The sequence below is a fragment of the Brachyistius frenatus genome, unplaced genomic scaffold (genome assembly GCF_029030835.1).
Source record: "Brachyistius frenatus isolate BFR_SWC_R1_liver_20210118 unplaced genomic scaffold, ASM2903083v1 Contig_14, whole genome shotgun sequence".
NCBI classification, from domain to species: domain Eukaryota; kingdom Metazoa; phylum Chordata; class Actinopteri; family Embiotocidae; genus Brachyistius; species Brachyistius frenatus.
In genome coordinates, this window is record NW_027210613.1 from 4,752,603 (window position 1) to 4,774,933 (window position 22,331).

At 41.0% G+C, this 22,331-nt stretch overlaps 1 protein-coding gene across 8 annotated transcripts in view; it reads right to left on the reverse strand.

Moving 5' to 3' along the window:
* LOC138617878 (protein MTSS 1-like) overlaps nucleotides 1-22,331 on the reverse strand; it is a 50,482-nt gene that overhangs the window by 4,849 nt on the left and 23,302 nt on the right. For 4 of the 8 annotated variants that reach the window (XM_069693214.1, XM_069693217.1, XM_069693210.1 and 1 more), the window contains exons 4-11: nucleotides 11,970-12,054; nucleotides 9,558-9,649; nucleotides 9,229-9,303; nucleotides 7,953-7,964; nucleotides 2,970-3,127; nucleotides 2,689-2,796; nucleotides 2,428-2,525; nucleotides 640-901 (exon numbers count right to left, since the gene is read on the reverse strand). In XM_069693214.1, the coding sequence (XP_069549315.1) occupies nucleotides 640-901; nucleotides 2,428-2,525; nucleotides 2,689-2,796; nucleotides 2,970-3,127; nucleotides 7,953-7,964; nucleotides 9,229-9,303; nucleotides 9,558-9,649; nucleotides 11,970-12,054 (890 nt within the window). The remainder of the gene's footprint in view (nucleotides 1-639; nucleotides 902-2,427; nucleotides 2,526-2,688; nucleotides 2,797-2,969; nucleotides 3,128-7,952; nucleotides 7,965-9,228; nucleotides 9,304-9,557; nucleotides 9,650-11,969; nucleotides 12,055-22,331) is intronic. The other 4 variants (XM_069693215.1, XM_069693218.1, XM_069693211.1 and 1 more) reach the window with 2 other exon arrangements.

The following is a 22,331-nucleotide window of genomic DNA, read 5'->3' on the forward strand; positions in this document are numbered from 1 at the left end:
TACTGTAAATGGGTCAGGGATCCGCTGCCAAACCACCTTCAGTGCATCATAAAAACTTGGAGCCTAACGATACCAGTGTGTTCTGGACGGGGGGGGGAACTCTGGGTGCTGGCGTTCTAGGAAAACCTCATTTGGAGCAGCCGCTCTCACGGTTGATCTCAAACCACAAACCCCACACAGACAGTCCCCTGGACTATCTCACTAATAATGATCTGAAACCCTCGGTCAGATGGTGAGATAAAACCGACAGAATGAGACTTGCTGATAGAGACGTGCCCTAAGTGGCTGTAAAACACACTGTTGACACCGTAGCATGACATTTTACTGTGATCCATTTAATGAAAATACATCACAGAGTACACTCCTGTCTCTGAGTTTAGCCAAACCGCAGTCTGTCACAGTGGTCGACTGTATAATAGCTGGATGGGCCTGACCTGTTTTGCCCTCGGCTAGAATGGAGGCAGACTAATTTCCTTCACATTTATGCTATAATAATAGCAGTGAAATGACTTCACCATGATCACACACACTTCCTGCTGCCAGATAACTGCCTCTCATCGTGGCTAGAGTGGGGGGAGGGGGGGTGGATCCAGAATTATGGTTTAAGTGTGGGTATCTGAGTTTTTTTTTTTTTCTTACCTTTGTTTCAGCTGGCATCGACGACGATGACTTGGACGACGTGTATTGGTCTTGTGAAGAAATGAAGCCCGAGTCGTGGGAGGAGATGCTAGAGAGCCGAGCTGGTGCCTGCTGGGGTAGCGTGGAGCTGCGGTATCGATGGCGGGGGTGATGGTGGTGGAAGAGGTGGTGTGAGGAAGAGGAGGAAGAAGAGGAGGAAGGAGAATGAGAGTGAGAGCCACTGGATCCCCGGGAGTCACTACTGTTAACGCTGTTCAGACTACTGTGAAAGGGGAAGAAGCGAGGGATGAGGGGAGGACCAGAAGAAGGAGAAGTTTGACGGGGAGAGAATCAAGAGCACCCACAGACATGGATTGAAGAAGGAAGGCCAGGGGAAAGAGGAGATGGAAGGGTAATAGGGAAGATATGAAGGCAGATGATTTTTTTTGGGGGGGGGGGGGGATGTGGAGGAGACAGGGTGGGAAACAATTAACACAGCACACCAAGATGCAGCAGGCAGTGACTGAGGCCAATCCCGTCAAAACATCAAAACAAATCAACAGAAGGGGCGTGAAATCATAATAACAATAATTACAGGCAGGAAATCACAGGATTTCATGCCTTCGATTAAGATTTTTGAACATATTCACACAAACATTAATGAAAAACAACAACAACAGCATAAACAGAGTCTAATTACTGTGGGAACTGAACATCTGAAGCAGATATTGCAACATCTTTACAAAGAAAAATACCTAAAGCATGTAGCAAATTATGTATAAACTTGACAGTGAAATGCACAAGAACGAGACAAACACCCGAGCCAGCTTAAGCTGTGAGTGCGTACAGCATCATGCACAGGCAGACACACACACGTGTGTGCATTTATCAAACAAAATCTGTAAAACTCAAATTGTGAAGCATCAAAATTTACATTAACGGTTTCACAGTAATTCATGGATTCCAGGATTTTATTTTTTTAAAGCAAAAGAAGCAAAAGCTTCAGATGAAAATCCCCCAGATTATATAAGAATCAAGAAAAAAAAGAAGCTGTTTTGTTCTGGACTGAAAGTCTTGTTGTTACTCTACGACCGGCAGGTAAAACGTGTAATTTCATGTATTGATTCAATCATCACCCACAACCACAAAATACTACAGATGTTAAAAGATTTTAAGCAGATGCAAAGAAATACCGAACCCAGGTATTACATATCTTAGTTTAAACCAGAGCAGTTCTGGACAAATCATTGAGATGCACAAAAAACAGGCAGGAGAGAGTGAAGACGACAAGTCTGAACTCCTACAAAAAAAAGTTCAAGAATTTGCCGATTTTTTTGAAAGTTGTCTTATCTCTGATGCTTTTAAATTTATCTGAAGGAAATATTTGATATCAAAACGTGCAAAGATGAAAAAAAAAAAGTGCAAATCATTCCAGCTCATATTGACCACTAGGTGGCAGACATAGTTTGGGTATAGCAAAAGTGACCAAGGATGGAAAATACCAAAGAAGTAGATTTAAAACCAGTGATAGGGTGAAGATAACATCTGCATTAGATTCTGCCTGTATACATGCCAAGCATTTATCGTACTGTATGATCTGTGACTTAAACACTGTCAGCAGGTTTATTTCACCTTCCCTCAGTTCTGGAAAACTGTTGACCAATGTACGTGCAGCACTTTGAGCATTTTGAAGCAAACTGTATCACAAAGCATTTTATGGGTGCGGTAGGTAAATCTGTGCTGGAAAGACAAAGCCTCTCTTTGACTTCTTTTAGTTTATGAGCTTTGTGATTGGCTGTATGAGCTTACCTGCACATGCTGGACTTCCTGGACATCGTGGTGCTGGGGGATGAGGGAGGCGTTTGATAAGACCAACCGTAGTCTGAGCCCTTCAGGTCCAAGATCACCTGAGAGGCAGGAAAATAGTCATTCTTATTTGTGTGAAGATGAAAGACACTAAACATTTTATCCAAGGAGTTTAACCCCTTAAATAAGCACAGAAATAGAACGACATGTCTTTTTTTCAAAGGATATATTGTTGTCATATTTGTCTTTGATGATTTTCCTCACCTGTTCACTGGCAGGTGGGAGCTTGTGCGGGTCAGAGGTCAGGGCCTTGAGGTCATCGGAGATGGCCTGCAGATGGGTAACCTCTCCCAACATAGAAATCTCCTCATCCTGCAACAATAAAGGACACAAAGAACAATGACATTTAGAGGTAATAGAAGATGAATACTGTTCAAGTGGTAAATGTTATCAATTCAAGAGTTTAGTCAATAGTGAACACATTATTACATGTAGAAAAGTGTTTAATGACTGAATGATCCCCCCTACCCCCCCTCTGTACTCACCACTACAGGCCGCAGCATGGCTACAAACCAGCAGAATCTCTGTCTCTCCTCTATGAGAGCCTTCCTCAGAGCCTGTTTCTCCGTCTCTTCCAGAAGAATGTATTTGTCACTGACGTCCTGCATGGCGCTGTCCAACTGCGGTTGGATATCACCACGGCCTTGGAAACAAAATAGTCACAAACACAGTGTGTATGTCATTACAGGTAGCATAAAATGACCAACGACAACCTCACAATGTAAAAAGTGATGATAGAAATTTGACTACTGGACTAGAACGTACTATAACATGCATGAATTATCACAAACATTATGATCAGGTAGCAATGAATGAACATTTGTTGGCATCCGTTTTTTTTCCCAGGTGTTATCTACTTCTCAACAGGTCATCTTTTTTTTCTTTATTGTGGGCATTGCTTTCGTAAAAGCTACCATTCGATGTCCCCACTACTTTTTGGCCATCACCTCAGCATGAAGGGCCTCTGAAGTGTTTCCTGTCTCTTGTTCAGAGCTGGCAAACAGGTTATCGACTTTAGGCTAAGCTGTCACTTGTCTTGGAAAACTTCAGATAGCCAAAAGTGAAAAACATTTAGACTCTTCCACTGCTCTTTGTCAAACACTTAAATGGTCACGAGAGACTGTGTGTGTCTCGTTTCATAATGACAAGAGTGCAAGGTATCGACAAGACCATCTGGTCCCTGTACTGTGTATGTGTGTTTAAATATGCATATGTAAATCCAGGAACAATTACAATCCCAAGGTTATCCTGTTATTCAGCAGTGTGTGACTTTGTGCTTTGTGTGTGTTTAAGTGTGTGTGTGTGTGTGTGTGTGTGTGTGTGTGTGTGTGTGTGTGTGTGTGTGTGTGTGTGTGTGTGTGTGTGTGTGTGACTTCAAGAGAAGATACCCTGAAGTCAAATCAAGCCCTCTTGAGTTTTCTAAGGAGGCAGGAAGGCTGGCGACTGCCCAAGATGACATACAGCGGGCCTCAGAGGCATTACCTAACCACTCAAACTACACACACACACACACACACACACACACACACACACACACACACACACACACACACACACACACACACACACTCAGAGTCTTAACTTTGCTACATCAAGGTTAGGCCCACAGTGAACCACTCTCTAGTCTCGCTGTCTGCTCTTGTGTCTGGGCAAAGATAACAATCGGGCGTCTTTCCCTGACGGTTGATGTGAGGCCCTGCAACATTCAAATCAGTCGTAAAAATACAGAGATGGAGTTGCACAGGCAAATCCTCCTGGACTCCAATGTAAAACATACGAACGTGCATCTTATCTGGACAACAAAGTATCAGCTCTTTTTCTCTGATATGTCACTACTGTCAATACATAATACAAGAATTAGCATGTAGGAGGCTAATTTTCTAACGCTTTATCTTTTCTATTACTCTACAAGACCAAAATTAAATTGATAATTATCAATGGCTTGCAGCACACATAAATAGTAGTGTTCAACGAGAGCAAAAATGTATATATCACGGGTCAATTTGAGTCCCGTGCAGAAAGTTCTTCGCATTTAATGGTTGTTGCCAAAGTAAGAGAAACTCAGCTGCGACGTGTAGAGAATCAATTCACTGAGCTTGGTGGGATGAGTTTAACGCTGGACTCGGTGGAATGCGAGTTATGTTTGCATTTATGGCCGCTCCTACTATATCACATTATGAAGACCATCCACTGAAGAAGCCAGACTAAAGAGTCCAAATTGCGGTGTATATTTTTCAGTCTCATGTAGATTCAAAGGCAGCTTTGGGAGCAGACCAGTGTACAATTACATTGAAAAAGGGTTTGTGGAGAGCTGGCTGTATGACTGAACATGAGAGAGCTTAGACAGGCCTCACTCATTCCACTGATTTCCACTGCAGGAGCAGACTCATTATTATTCGTGTCCCTGCAGGCAAAGTCTTTTTTCCATCTTGTTGCCCATGGAAGATATTTTTAAGTTGGATTTTTAAATCGTGTTTTAATCACTAGTTATAAACAGCTGGTCAATCAATAGCGAAAGGTAAAAAGACACATTTTGTAACGTGTGCATGTGTAAAATATAATTTTGAGCACTACAGAATTTGAAAATGGAATGTTTTGTTTTGAGAATAAATAAGTTTTCAACTCGAGGTCTTTGTTGCCCTCAATGCGGCAAAATAGCTTTTCACGCTCCAAAGCCAATGATGCTGCGGTGTCTCCTTGGCGTGCTTCAGAATGAGGGAGCGCACTGAAATCTGTTTTTTTTCCCACGAGTTCAAATACTGGCAGAATGTTTTCTCAACATGACCAAAGTGGTTTTGGAAAGACACCACTGTAAGTTGAGGTACTTTGTCTGAGACGGATGGAAAGCCAAATATTTTCTTTGTTGCCGTTTTTGTAGTGCTCGTGAGTAGCTTTAGTAGCGCTCAGTGGCGACTCTACTTCTACTTTTGTTGACGGTTGACTTATTAAGAAGCAACATATTTTTCACTCATTGAATGGCATGAAGATATTTTTAATCTTATTACAAATGCAAGAAAAAACTTTTGGCGCTCATGTGAAAAGTAATCATAAAAAGGTAAATATTATGAACTACTTTCAACTGAGCGGACACAGGCTGAAACATATTTCTGATATATTCATTTCTTAATCACGTCGAGACAGACATTAAAGCTGACGTCAAAGACGTAATTGCAGGGACGGAGAGGGTTACACAAAAATACAGGGACACACAAGTGTGTGAAAGCAATGCAGGCACATCCTGGTATGAAATTTCAAATTGTGGTGAGCAAAGAGGTTGTTAGTTCTGAACCACTGTTTCTGTTATGTTACAACTTTGTCCCTACTATGGGTTGTTTCTTGGTTTGTCCACATTCCCAGTCCCTGCACTGTAACTTCTGCATCTGTGCAAGTATGTGAATGACAAGGTCCTGATTGCTGCTTTTCCTTTCTCTTCAACCCCAAACAAACACTGAGGTTCATTGAAGACTTGTGGTCACTGTCTGCTCTGTAAACAAATCCATGCTACAACATATTTCACCACCATACTCAGTGTTCAGTTAGAGGCACCTAGTTTCTGTGACATATAGTATAAATAGATTTTTTTTTTTTAGATTGAGGCTAAGTATATTACAGCCTTACAGTTTTACACCAGGATGAAAAGTGCTAACATACTGTAAAAGTCCAGTTTGAGTATCATCCTGACAGACTAATCTCCAAAATATGGCAACACTAAAGCACCTAACATCCACCAGTGGACCTTTCCAGTTAATTCATCGTTAAGATTTCTTAGTAAATGTCACCAGTTAGCTAATTCAATAATCCACAGCACTTGGAGCATTAAGGAGGAGAAGTGCTTTGATGTGACTGTGACAAAGATTAATAATGTGATTGTACACACAATGCTGTACTGCAGATGTTAAGCAAATGAGATCAAATTTGTCATTTATTAGCAATATAATGAAGCAAAGGTTTGAGGTTTAAAAACACAAGACCTACCTGAAGACTTGAGAATTGTACTTTAGCTGTATTCAAGAGTTGTTTTGAGCGTTTTGACCAAGGGGGTTAAAATGGCCCAAAGTCTGCGCACACGCAGATGCATGTGCGCACACAAATGAGATTAACTGCTCCAGCTTTTACATGGCCAATGATTACATTAGGTTGCAGTCACAGGCTGTTTCTTAGCGCGGCCAGGGTTTCGGGTCAGAAAAACACCCTCACAAGACACGTATCAAAACCTCATATGGACTCGCCAACACAAGCAGACAGATGGTGGAGTGCTCCTCTTTCAAGTAGTGTGACTGAATCTAATAGTCTATGTCTAACTTTGATTTAAATATTTGTGTATTTGCTAAGAGCCAGGTGCAGTTGGAGAAAAAAAAGTTATCCTCGCTCACATTACTGGGGGAATCTAAAAAAAATACTTTAATGAAAGAAGGCTGCTAAACAACTTTTTGTAGTTTATGTGAGATAATGGCCGTTAGATCTTGTTCTTTCTTCCTTGTCAGAAACGGTACAACAGTACTCCAGTAAGAGGTATAATCCTGCAGTTTATCATGTTGCACAGGTTGCTGTATGTGCACTGTGGGAAAAAAAAAATGTTGACTGTTTGAAAAATGCATATAAAAGTAAGTAAATCCGAAGTTTGGATTCATTAATTATCTGCTTTTATCGTTTTTTTCATTAGCAATTCTACAGTGCAGACAGATTAAAAAAAAAAAAAAAAAAAAGAGAACATCTTTTAAAGCATCAAGATTTTCCAAAGTTACGTTTCTTTCTGGCAACACTTTCTTTTATTGGTTTTGTGAATAGGTGGCTTATTGAGGATGAGACACAGTGTTTGTGTGCAGAGCAACAGAGCGGAAAATTGCTGGCATGGACCACAGTCAAGGCCGTAGAGCTGATAAACAAAAAGAAACATTGTACAACTTGATCTAACACCACACACGGGACCCGTTCGGACCCAGGTGATCAAAAGTCAGCTGAGAACTTTACTTCACCTCCTTTGCTCCCATAAACATTATCTCCTCATTTTACTTTAAACCACAGCATGTTATTATTATGATCTGTAATTTTCTAATGGAACCCTTGAGTGCGTCGGAGCCCAGGGTCACCTGCCGAGCTGCAACTCTGTTTAGTTACAAAACCACTTCTTTACTTAATATTCTTACCAACATGGCGCCTCTAACCCAGAACTACAACCAGTGAATGTGAATGATCATAAAAAAAACCAAAGGCGAGACGGTAAAGGAGGCCACAGTAAAAAGGATGGACCCTGGGTTTCTGTACCGTGAAGTAAAAACATAGGGACCACAGGTTCACGGACTATATATCTTTATGAGCCAACATGCTATAGCAACCAGACAAGAGTTGCCATATCTGTGGAAGAAAATTAAGTATGAAATCTTTCACAATGCAACCAAGACGATTGGTTGAGCATTATAGTGTAAGCAACAATCTAGACAGTGTGTCTATTCCACAAACTGACTTACCGAGATTATCGGCTGCAGTGCAGCATAAGGTGAAGGATGATATCAGAACCACATGGGGACAAGGAGAGGAAAAAGATCCAAGTCAACTAAAGAAGTGCTAAACACGAATCCATCACAGAAATGTGCAGCTTTGTGTGTCTGGATGCCTGTGTAAGCAATATAGGAATCTCAGAAACACGTAAAGACAAAATAATCCACCAATATGTCATTATCAAAGTAATACCATTATCAAAGTGTTTTCCACTAGCAGCATCAGACAACACTTAGACAGATAGTGTACATATTTAGGTACACCTTGGTGCACAATTAAAGTTGATGTGATCTGATATCTCTTGTGTGCTCACATGTTGATGCAACAAACATTAAATATTTAAAAATGTAATGAATAGTCAACTAATTCCATTTTTTGTGTGGGGTAGTGGTCTCTAGGCAGATGAATGTGTATGTAAATCCTGAGCCAAGGGAGCTGCAGATGAAAAAAAGCCCCCGTCCTCTCAGAGTGTTTACCAAGTAAGGTAATGTTTAGCTTTACCAGAGTTGCACAACTTAATCAGCAAGGACAAACTTCTTCTGTACAAATCACAGCAGTCTAATGAAAAATCTATATATATATACAATTTGGACCTTTTCCCATTTATCTATTTGAAATAAAATTTAAAAAAAAATGTCTTCACAAGTTATTTCTTCAGCAGAACCTTCTAAAAGCATGTTGTTGGATATTAATAAGCAGATTTTTTTTTCCTTCAGTACTGAATTTGGCTTTTTATAGATAAATATCAAACAAAACTGAAATCAAAACCCATGTACAATGTTCAAGTAAAACCAACTGGAGTAATTTACCAGGAGATGGGTTGTTGCGTTTTCTTTCTGTCCTACTTGTACACTACTTGACACAGCAAGCAGACAAAATATTTCTAACTTAGGCATGTGGGCATCCAAAAAGTCAGATGACTGCAAGATTCACCTAGAAGTTAATGAAAACTCCAAATGTCTTCGGTCTGGCTGGTGACATATTTTATCTACGGGAAAAGCACTGACTGAATTTCAAGAAGCCGACCTTTACATGATCGGGATTCAAATAAATATTTATATAGCTAATCTTTTAGTGTGACTAGAATAAAAAATTAAAATTGAAAGCTTCCTTAGCTTGGTTATTCGTATTAATTTGTAAAAAAAAAAAAAATGTCTTCATCAATAACAGATTACTTTCATCTGGTATTGTTATATTAGTTAATTCACCCTAGTTTTACTTTAAAAAGAAATTATTTTGTCGCACCTTTCTTTGCTTTCTTCTGAAGTTTCAGTGTGTCCGAGGACTTCTTCTTAATTTCCTGACGAGCTCTTTTGTACTCTGAATCAAATGGACAAGGAAAACAGGTCAACTAACAGTGTAAAGGTACCGTTTTTAATATACTTAGTAATATGCTGTGGGAGAGGAACAAACTAAAATGGTATGACAACCTGATTATCACACTTTCTTTGAAGTCATAATTTCTTGTTAAATGTTTGGGTCGTATACGATATGAATACAGCTGATAAAATAAGAGCACGGAAACCTAACATATCTTGAAAGTTCTTCCATGTGATTATTTTTGCTCATCCCACCTTTAGCATGGTCCTTGTCCAAAGTGTTGACTCCTCTTTTCCACTCCTCCATCTGTTCTTGTAGAGGGTTGATCAGACCCTCCAGGAAGCCCCTGTGAAAACAGCAGGTTAGTCACTTCTGATCTGAGGTCAGCCTGATCAATTAAACAATTTACAGTAAGTTTTTGGACATTTTAGTTCTTCAGGCTCTGTGCTTCAGCAGATATAATATTAAAGGGCCAAGTCTTAGCTTTAATTAGAGTAGATAGAGTAGATCAATTAAAAAACAAAAAAACTGTTGGAAATACAGCAATTTTAACACAGTGCAACAGTTTATCTGTCACCCAATTAAAGTAGCAGACAGACTGTCAGACTTCAAAACAAGCAGGTCTGGTTTGTCTTTGTGTTTGTATGCTGTATAATCTCGTGTCAATCGTTAACAGGCAGACAGCGAGGGAGAAAAACACAGACTGTGAGAAAAGAGACAGCCCGTGTCTGAATGTGCGTCACAAGAGGAAGTAAGAAGATTGTGCAGTTATGTCTGTCAATCATTACCCAACTGTGCCCGTCTTCCAAGATGTATTTGGGAGTGTGTTTAAGAGGCTGAGTGCGAGAGCTGGACAGCTGCAGTCCTAGCGCACAAAACCAAAATTAGACTTCTCTCCCGCTTGCAGACATCTCTACAAAGTGTGTGTGTCAGTGGGTGGCTGGTGATCATAGCCCCCCTGTGTACAGCCCCTGCTATGGAGATCCAAGTGGAATCTCTACTGAAATGCCAACTGAAATTAGAGAGCCCCTTGTCTGTGTGGTGTCTGTGTGGTGTGGTGCGGTATGTGTGTGTGTGTGTGTGTGTGTGTGTGTGTGTGTGTGTGTGTGTGTGTGTGTGTGTGTGTGTGTGTGTGTGTGTGTGTGCGTGCGCGTGCGTGTCTTCACTGAGACACTATAAGATGCATGTGCTGCCAGACAAATCGTCTCTTTCCCAGCATTCCATGACTCGGGGCATTTTCACCAAACGTCAAAATATGGTGAGGTAATAATTCAAATGCAAACCGTTTTATTGGGGTTGCACTGCTTGGAGAACAGTTTGGGTCAAAGTTCATTAACTGTGAGTTACTACTATGGGAAACCCTGCAACATATGAAAATGTGTTTCTTTTTGAAAGTTTGACAAACTTGATCAGAACTAGAAAATTACATTATAATCAAATGCTGTACCACTTAAAAGTAGCAGGGTTTGAGTGTGGTTGGTAAATGTAAATAGAAATATAGTTGAGAAGATCTGAGGAAAAGAAAAACTCTAAGGGCCTGATTTACTAAGATCTCAAATAAAGTGTGTTAAACTGTGTGTTCCTTCCAAAAGTTTGTACATTTATTTTGCATCTGTTTTGCAGATGACTTACTAAGAGTATTTGCGTCACTCATATCAGGTGCAAATCGCTGTATTTAAATGAGGAGTTTGCGTGCGTTAAAGTGATTCCAGCAATGGAAAACAGCGACCGCAACAGGAAAAGGAAGTCGGATCCCATTGAAATGAAGAAATAGAAATAGAAATAGAAGAATAAAACGCTTTATAGGAGATTATCGGCAAGGAAGTCAATACTGTGGGAAAACCCCCCAAAAAGTCAGCAGATAAAACAGGATGAGATCCTCTGACAAACACCGATCAGCAGGTCCAGATCTTTCTGTGATGAGCAGGTGACTTTTCATTCAGTGTCTCGCGAATGCTCTTGAACCTTATGAACCTGTGAAAGCTGAAGGACACAATCAGGACCTGTGACGGCACACCTGAATAACAGGACTGGTGGGACGTCCAAGCAGCGATAGCTGGAACGACCCAGAGGCAGGAAAATGCTGAGTCGTGACAAGTTTTTTTTAATTGCTGGTATTTTGTGGCTCCTCCTTGTTGTTGGCTGTCAAACCTCATTCAGTTCATTCAATAACTCCGAAATGTCATCGCTGGACAAACAATATGTCTGAATAAGTTTTCTCTCCGACATGTCAAACATGTTTCCAAGGGTGTGAAACCACGTTCTCTACGTATTCTTTGCTTTCCTGCGTCTCCTTCTCACCACAATAAGAGCAGTCGTCTCTCCAGATTTGCGTAACTGATTAATACGTTCCCTTCAGTCGTACTAAAACACACAACAATCACTTCTCCAGTTTCTACTTTCAGGTTTAGTAAGTATCGTTGCGGGTGCTAAACGTATGTATTTGCATGTTCCCTCCCAGTGTTTTGTACCTTCAGGCAGAAACGCCCAACATTACATATACGCATGCGGGCAAACACGCAAAATGGACAACGTGTGTTAAATTGCACATTTGAAAGACGCAATCCTCACTGCACGTCGTTGGTACATCTGCCTAGACATCTGTTTGCAGGTGGTGAGGAACGCAAATGTTTAGTAAAACAGGCCGTGTGTGTAATATTACTTACATGGAGAACTGCTTGAGCTTAGCCTCTATGCTGCGATGTCTCATGCACATCCTTGTCAATGCTGATCCAATATCTCTGGTGCCACCTGGAAGACACACAAAAAAAAAAAGACAAAATATTTAACGTGATCATTGCTACAATCATTCATATTAAATTATATAACCCGATAGGATATAATAACCAGTACTCATCAGAGAAGGACATGACATGCAGAAAATATTCAGTGGTCGAAATACTGAAAATATTTCCGAGCGCTATGAGAGTACTAAAACAGCAGGATAGGGCTGGAAGCAAGACATTCACAAGGGAAGACGGGAGGCAGAGATTCCACATTGTTATTCAGAGTCTAATTTTTTTAATGTAGGCTTTGTAACAACGATGTCTGTAAAAGTGAAAATCAACAGAGAAGTCCACTTATTCTCGTAAACCACTATGTCTATTTTTTGGTATTAACTCTCAAATAAACAGGAATCAAAGAGTTTCATATTTTGTGACATAGTTTGCTTGCCGTCACATTACTATTATTTCAGGACTGGCAGCTGCATCATTTAGCAGGATCTCTAATCATACAGGTAACTTGGGCAAATCCTCTAGCACACAACTAAAATATAGACATGAGCCTTTGAAACATTTAAATCTAAAGTTCCAACTCATTCATTTTCTGTGTGAAAAGATGCAACTGAACTCCATTGACTGAAATTCATCGTCCCTCCTGTCGGTTGCAAAACTAAATGGAAAGCAATTTGCCAGTTATATTGAAGCACGGTAGACAGCTGATGCTATTACGAATTTAACTTCACACTGGACTGGAGGTGACTTCACCACTGCCAAAAAAACCCACAAAAAAAACCCGCCTGCAGAACTTTCTGAAAGAAACATCATTAACATGCCCTCACTGAACTAAACCTCTCTGCACGGCCTCAGAAAACTGTCAGAAACAGTGGGGAAACAATGAGCTACGAATTGCACATATTCAGGTCAAGAGAAGTGATGGGAGGTTGGAGCTGGAGCCAAGTGACTGTGCTCGGGGCCAATGTCCGTTTCCTTCACGCGGGCTAACTGGCTGTCCACTGGAGGGCCTCGGGCTGGACGGCTAAGCAGGGACGTGACGCTGATTGACAGAACCATTGTGTGGCTGCTCAGTATGACTCGCCGGCCTCTCTGTGGGACGACTGTGTGCATGTCTACGTCTGCGTGTGTTGCTGTGTGCGTGATGGAGAGAAGGTGGGGGCGGGCGGAGAGATCTTGTAGGAAACTGTGTGGAGTTATTGTGACATTCTGTTCTGCGTGTCAGAAACAGAGCGAAGCTCTCCCGTTTGCGTGTGCACGGTTCGGTGTGCGTGTCCGCGTGATAATCTGATGTGAAGTGTGAATCCTCTCCAACAGAGCGAGCCATTCTGCTGTCAGCGCAGTCCTCGCTGCATGCCGAGAGAGACACACACACACGCACGCACGCACACGCACGCACACACACACACACAGAGCTGTCACTCACTCACAGCTTTAAGGACATTTCTGCTGGATTTTTGAATGTTTGAAAGTGTGCGAATCCTTAAATTAAAGCAGGTTAAGTTCCGAATGGTGTCCGAGTCGTAAAATAAGCAAAACAATACAATTTATATATATTTTTCCACTGTGCAATTGTTTTCCTAACTGAAACAACAGGCACAGAGTATCTCTGACACACAAACTAAAACCGAAGCAGTAGCAGCAATAGAAGTAGTAATCGCAGTTGCTGCAGGATTTGAAGCCAACATTTAGTCAACAAACCGGTTTTTCAGACAATCTGCATCTGTCCTGCCCTTCGAAGAGATCTGTTATCTCTGTGTTTTGCCCGACTGTAACACAGACATACCGGGTGACTGTATTAAACAATTACCGATGGCAAATTCCAACTTTGTCAAACCTTTCAACTAAGTATAATTTACTGTCAGTCCCACCGAGCTCATTATTAACCCATTTTTTCCCCCCGATTCATCCATTTGCATTTTCCATGTGCTTCTTATTGCAGAGGGTGTGGCCATTACATGCCATAAAGGACCTTTCTGTTATACAATACCATAACACTCATTCATTCCTGTGTTGACTTGTTTAGTCATCATATCCATCTGCCCACCTCTGCTTCACTGTGACTGCTTGTTATTCTAGAGGGCGTGGCTGATAGATGTCACACTGCCACAGAGAGGCCATACAGAGTTTATTTTTCATGACGAAGTTACTGTAGAGTTCTGGCCCGTGCTGCCAAGGGAAGAGTTTGGTTTCAGCTGATTATTCGTTTGCCAGAACCCCACCCACGTTCTTGGATTTGATACGAGGCATACAAGAGAACCAAAATCTGCTCTTGGATGCATGCACAAGTGCACAAAAACATTACACTCTACCTACCATACACTCAAGTCAGTTTTTGTGGGATTATGGCAATAACTCCATCTTTATTTGTAGATTTTCACTGAATAACACTTGTCCTTTCAAGGGGTCAGGTGTTGAAACATACTACTGCTAACACACAAGAGAGGTGCATTAAAGATGCCACCAGGTGTTAACACTGCTCACGATGTGCGTATGGCAAAATAAATCCTCCCATGTCATGAGAATAAGTTGATGAAGATAACTGAGCCTTGCTACTAAAAGCGTTTAGACCATTGTGACATGATAAATGCATCTTGTTACGTTAAAATACCGAGGGAGAAAGCAGCATCTCATCTTTCTACCACTGTTTCTCCCTCTCACAGCAGGTAGCTAGTCAGTGTGGCCTCTGCCTTGTCTGCAGAGTTACCATGGAAACTCTGTACAATCTGTGTGTGCATTCTCTGTACCTGCTACAAGCTGACTTGGGCTCCAGTATTTTTTACTGGGTTAGGACCTTTGTTTTCTGCAATGTGTAAAGTGACTGACACTTTTTTGGGACACGTGACACGTTGTAGAAATGCGTGATTGCTTTATACTTTATTTTGGCTACTTTTGCTAAATTGTTGCATTGCATTGTTAAAAATATTCACATTAAATCATGATACTAATTTAAACTAGTTGCCTATTATGAGCTCACACATTCCCTGCATTTAAGCAAAGCGTTGAGGGTTGAGATGCTGGTTAAAAGTAGCTCTCATGCGGACTTTTCCTATATGTGGATGATTGTTTTGTTGCTCTCAGGATGAAGTGGCTGCTAACACATAACACATCGTCTACTCTGTCTAGCGCCGAATGATCCCTGGATAGAAATATCTGCATTGGCAGCTCCAGTTGTCTGCGACACACACAGACACAGACAGACACACACACAGAGACACACACACACACACACACACACACACACACACACACACACACACACACACACACACACACACACACACACACACACACACACACACACACACAGACAGACAGACAGACAGACAGACAGACAGACAGACAGACAGACAGACAGACAGACAGACAGACAGACAGACACACGCACAAGCACACACACAGCAAGCTTCAACTGCCTCCCTACCAGGCCAGACCACTTGTGTGTGTGTGTGTGTGTGTGTGTGTGTGTGTGTGTGTGTGTGTGTGTGTGTGTGTGTGTGTGTGTGTGTGTGTGTGTGTGTGTGTGTGTGTGTGTGTGTGTGTGTGTGTTTGTGTGTGTGTGTAGTGGCATAGCTGGCTGTCAATAGAAATAGCTGCTGTGTAACATGGTTGTTTTGGAGGCTTGTAATTATCCCTGCAACACCAACTTAACCAATCGAAAACACACAAATGAGTGCGTCTTTGGTGCATCTGTGTGGCGGCAATACTGAACTGACACCTTTTTTATGAATGGAGTGCGCAAGTGGGCAGTTTTAGCAACTTCAAAAGAAACAAAAAAGTAAATTTAGCAACAGAATGTTTCAATGTTTAACGTTAATTATGCTAGTGCGTAATTTCGTTGGCTTTTCAAAAGAGGTTGCCAGTCAAAAATGTCTGCGGAAAGGAAACAGTGGAAAGTCAATGGATTGTCTTGCAACTCCATGTATCTAATACAGCTGGTGGGAGCATACTCATTCAAACAATTTTATTCACGTCATTAAAAGGAGTTCTAAACACAAAAAAAAATTACATTTTCTTTGTGATGGTCAATTTGTAAAAAAATAAGTAACTTCTACTTATCAACTATTCCTTACAAAGATTTGTCTATTGGTCTCTGATATTTCAGCTTTCTGTGTGAGATAGTCTCACGAGCCCATGGGGACATTTGTGACAGGGGTGATAGTTTTCTGTGTGTGTGTGTGTGTGTGTGTGTGTGTGTGTGTGTGTGTGTGTGTGTGTGTGTGTGTGTGTGTGTGTGTGTGTGTGTGTTGGAGTTTGTATGGCAATTTGATGTCGAGTTGCCAAGACCATCTCTGTCCTCAACCCCCTTCCAGACTGTTCCTTGGAATGTCACACTGTGCTGACACAGAGTGTGTCTGCCTGTGCGTTTTTTTGCACTTTGTCAGATTGCATTGTAAAGAGAGGTCTTTAAAAGGTTAGTGAATTAAAAGCTTTATGTGTAAATGTATTATAAATATATTGTAAAAAGACACCCTTCAATTTAAAGTGTTTTACGACGAGCTTCTTATAATGTTGAGCCTTTATACACCAATAACAAAACATCTCCTGAGTACGATCACCGTCTATTTTTGATAGACTAATCTTTCCTAAAACTTATTTTCCAGATATACTTACGAGACAATTGTCCCAGAGGCCACCGGCTATGTAACTCATCCTCTCCATGGGATTAAATAAAGGTGGAAGGACAAAGTTATCTCCTTTGTATTTATACAACAGGATTAACTTTTAGGTTGTTGGTGGAATGTGACACAATTTGATGTAATCTGAAAGCATCAATATTATCTTCATCAATACAGCAGGAAGCCATATGATATGGTATGAATCTCTGCTATCAGCCAGCAGCTTATACCTGCTGTTAAAATCTAAATCTAAAATACAAGTGCTTCATTTGCCCAATGATAATTCATAGGTAGACCTATTTTTAAAGACAAAAAACACTTACAATATAAGCCAAATCAGTAATAAATTAATAAAATCATGTGTAAACGGTAAACTATAAAAAGCAAATGTAAATGAACAGAACAATACATAACAGTAACAACAACTAAGATACATTAAAAAATGTAAGCTGGCCATTGGAGGAAGAAGGGAAAGCAGATATGAAGGGACAATTATTGTATACAAGTATAAGTAAGGAGGGAAGTGAGGGAATGACCAATGACGTGAATGTTAAGAAAGCCTCTTTCTCCATTTGTATGAAAAAAACAGGAGATAGAAGGAAGCATATTAGAAAAAACAAATATAAAGAAAGAGAGTGTGTGGCGGGGTAGTTTTGAAATGTAAATCAGACCACTAAAAACAACTTTGTGCATGGGCACCAGATGGCTGCTGTTAACCACAGGCCAGTGGTTACACTGATAAGAGACTGGGGACTATCCAGCTGTATACACACACACACACGCGCGCACACACACACGCGCGCGCACACACACACACACACACACACACACACACACACACACACACACACACGCACACGCACGGGCACGCGCACGCACGCACACATACTCTCCCAGCTGGACAGAGGTAAGGTGATCTTTTCACTAGCTAATTAGAGGGCTGGAGAAAACACCAACCACATGAAGCCATCTAAATCTGAAAACATCTTTTCCTCTTCATGTTGGTCTTTCTGTCAAACAAAGCTGGTGCTTTTCACACCTAAAGATGAGTGATTAAAAAAAAAAAAAAAAAAAAAAAGAAAGAAGGATTATGTAAGTCTGCATAGCTCCCTGCTATGTAGCAATGATGTTAAGAAGACGTTTTGCTGCCTCAGGTTTTAGACAGTGGACTAAACAATACTGCTGAAAGTCACGCGTATTTATGATCATCTTGGTGCAGGAAATTCAGTAGGCATAGCTGGCATTTTGAAAAATCACTATTGTATACTCATTGATGACAACAGAAAAAGACTGAAAGATTTAAAAGAGAACAACTGGTTTCACTCTTCTTAACTTTATAATTATGTTTATTCTGTAATAGGCACAACATTTACAATGTTTTACAGTGTAAGAAAGACATGAATCCTGACGCACGCACGCACGCACGCACGCACGCACGCACGCACGCACGCACGCACGCACACACACACACACACACACACACACACACACACACACACTCCCCCACCCCCACACAGACACATACAGTCCAAGCTGAGCAGTTGGCATGCCCAGATGGAGACACCCACATAGTACAGATAGAGGGTAGCATTTCATTCACTGATTTATTTGTCTACTCTGTCAGTCAGGAAGCCTTCTGTTAGAGTCCAATGACATTTTTCTCGAAAATTAAATCTAAGTGGCTGGTTGTGAGAGGTGTAATGAATCTGGGAATCAAGGGAGCTACACGAAAAACAATGCACGAATGAATTAATCGATCAATTAATGAGTTGTTTGATAAATACACTATATTATTCCTACTAGGTACAGGGGTAAAGTAAGGTGAGATGCATGGATGTCAGTTAGCATCTTCAAGGTCAAGGGCTTTTAATAGTCCGTTCTATTAGTTGGCCCGGCTTCCTTGGGAACCACGCTCACCTCTTAATTCATCAATAGCTGCTGACAGAAAGTCAGCTTGTCTGTCTTGTGCTACGCACACGCACGCACGCACGCACGCACGCACGCACGCACGCACGCACGCACACACACACACACACACACACACACACACCTGCTGTAGTGTGATGAGTACTGACACAGACAAACTTTGGACTGTCTGACTACAGTTCCCAACAGCTGTCATGCAAAGACAGGAGATGGGGAGGACAGAGAGGAAGAGGAGGAAGAGGAGGAGGAGGACGAGGGGATGAGGGGAAATAAAGAGGACTATTTTCAGATACTGTAAAAATGATTTAAGTGCATTATGAACCTGTTCAGTAACAGAACTAAAGATGAAAAAGAGGGTTTGTGTACTGGGACATACTGGAGTTGATGTATAAGCTTTGCCCTTGAAATACAGATATTGATATAAGATGTTACTGGTCCTCTTCAAATTGATTTAGCTTTTTAGTAGTTATGAAGGTCCCAAAATTTAAGTGGAAATCTCAGTTGACTTTGTTTTTCAAAATATGTGTTGTTGTAGCAATCAGTTAAACGTCTGCTTTTTGGTATTATTTAGGTAGTGTGGAGTTAAGTGAAAACTAAAACATTCAGAATAAAATGTGCTGATAAAGATTGGCCATAAAAAAAAAACTACCGAGTTGTCGTCATCATCAGCACAATTACCAGGACAACAATTTTTTCCACGCTTGGCCCTTACCCTTCCATAATGAATGCACAGTAGATCATTAAAGCACTTCTATAATGACAATGACAATAAACTGCAAAGAAGTATGCATTTTAACAGCCCTCTCTTTAACAACGTAACTCCATATCGACTGAAAGCTAACAGGAGGGTAAAAGAGATGAAAGTATCAATCACAGATCATAAACCAGATTAAACCCATGATGCTGCTTGTCAGTGCTTCATAATCTGATGAGGCACCAAAACAACTGCAGGCTGACCTCTGAGTCTCTTTAGTGAAGGACAGCTGAATGTATAGGTTAGCGACATTCTCCATCGACATGGCAATGGGCCAAAATTGTTCTTTATTTAACGACTGACAAACAATTCTACAACCATATTCAGAATCTGCGTCATTCAAAAGAAACCAGAAGATACCTTGTGTGAACTGAATGTATGTCAGTGTGCCACTGCAATGCAGTGGAATGCATGCTGAATAGTAATGCATGAGACTCCCATTACCCGTCTCTCCTTTACATTACTGTCCTCTGCTGAAGGCGGTATCTTGTCCAATCTCCACTCCTCTCTGTTCCGTCAGTGGTTCTACTTTCCTCTCCCTTTCTGCCCTAATTATGTTTTTTCCCCCTCATACTGCACCTTGCTTTACTTTTTCTGTCTTCCCACTTCTTCCTACCTTCCCTCTATTCTGTCATCTCACCATCAGTGCGGGAGCCGAATAAAGGATGCAGTGATGATTTAGGGGGTGATGTTTCAACCTTTGCACAGATATACACCAAACAGAGCAGAGGCTGGTGTCAGTAAGTGTGTCAGTGTGCCACGGCTGTGCTGCAGCCTGAATACTAATGAATGCAGTGCAAAAATGTGAACATTTGTCCTTTTACAGAGGAGGGCTGAAAAGAAAATAGAAGACAGGAAAAAAGATACACTGTACATTACGTTTTTGGTGCTACAGACATGGATGTGAAGGAGTGAAGAAAGCCAAAGATAAAGACGAGCGGCCGGAGTGTAGATGACAAATAGGAGCAATTGGAGTGTGACAGTATGCCGCCGTTGTGTGGTTCTGCAGCGTGACTGCTAACGAGCTCTCGAAGCTGCAGATTAACGAGAAAAGATAGCTGAGAAATGTACCAGTTCTATGTGTCTCTCTTTCTTATTTGAATGCTTCTAAAGGTACTGTATCTCCACCTTCCTCCCCTTTCACTGCTCCTGCCTCACAGTACAATGTTATGAATGGATACTAAAGCAATGGATGGGAACCAATTAAGAAAGCAAGAATGCATGGCTCTAGCCTAGTAAACGCTGCTATCTTTTTTCCTGTCAATTTCTGTCGGGTGTTATGTGGGTTATTTCTCATCTAGCAGGATTGTTGCGCATGCCGTCCTTATTTACAGAGAAAACACTAGTTCTATTTGTAGAATACACGTTGAGTAACAGCTGTTCAACAAAAATTGATTTAAAAAGTGAAATTATGGGTTTAAGTTTGCTTATTAGACTACATTAAGTACCCACAGTGCAGTCATAAAGTATACTCAAGACATTTTATACATATAGACCTGCATTTTCGGAACAATCATCATAAACATAAAACTACCGCAACGTGTTTTTTGTTTCAAACAGCTGCATATTCTAGATGAGACGAGTCAGTCGCTTGACCTAAATCCAACTGGGCAACCGCTTCGCTTGCTGAAGACAACAATGAAGCAAAAAAGTTCCCCAAACGAGAACTAAATGATGATGGTTTGATTACAGGCCTCTCAGAGCTGCACTACAGAGGATTACAGATGTCTACGGGTTACAGTCAACTGTTAAGAAGAAGAGGACAGTCTTAATACTGTGGTCTCTATTACAAGCTGTACAAGAGGGGTGCATGGGAAATTTACAAGGGTGGTCTATTGACAAGAATATCCTGCTATCAAATCCTCTCCAGGCAGACTTCATATGTAAATTTATGCTAACTGGTTTACTGTACTCTCACAGTGAGATGTAATTACTGCGTGATGGCTTGGGGTGCAGATCGAAATGCAAATGTAGGTCATGCCTTCTTCTGTATTCCTTTTGATTTCATCTTTTAAGCTGATCTTGATCTCTACAGTATACTCCAATCTTTCTGTTTGGTTTTCTCGTTTTTTTCCCCTGCTTGTAGTGTCTTCGTCCACTGTCTCTGACGTCTCTGTGAAAGTAGTACCATAATGTTAACACGGTGCCTCACTTAATCCAGTCAGTAAGCAGTGGACTAGTTCAAGGAGCGGTCAAATTGGAGACCAAAATAAATGCTCAAAGAGAAGGAGAAAACATCCCGTGAGAAAGTGCACGATGATACGACAGCATTTTGGTGTATCCTTGCAAATGTCCTCTCCACTGACCTTACAGTAAGAAATATTTCACACATGTAAACATCACTCGTCTTAATAATGAAAAAACCTGTATTGTCCTACAGTCTTCTTCTAGGTTTTCCACATGCAATATCATCTGATCACCACTTGATCTTCAAAAGTGCACCTTCAGGTTAATTCTTGATTTGAATCTATAGTCACAGTGTGTATTCGAGCAAATGCCCAATCTGTGTTGTGTTCATTTCTACTCATCAGCAATCATCAAATGTAGAAATTAGTAACATCTAAAACGCACAATAACGCGAGTTGTTGTAATAAAACAGGCAAAACTGGGCTTCATTTGCTGATACCCTGCACAGCATGGAACAGACCAACAGCAGAATCGGACCAATTAAAGCCACCAAGGAGGGGATTTAAATAAGTCATGAGATGACGAGAGAGTGACAAAGAGACACAGATGGAAAGAGAGAAAGGATAGATTATCAGAGAGCCCACTCTTGCTCTTTTGTGGGATTTGGTGCCCCACTTTTTCACTAATCTTTCTTTCTGGACTTACTCACATTCCACAGACAGATAAACAGAAAGGATTTACTCGGACCTCAACCAATGAATAGAATTTATACCCCATTTGGTTGACTGGTGACATCCTTATTTATGGTATGCAGAACTGAGAAACAGTGGTAATGATAAATGCAACTTCAAAAACAATCAAATCATG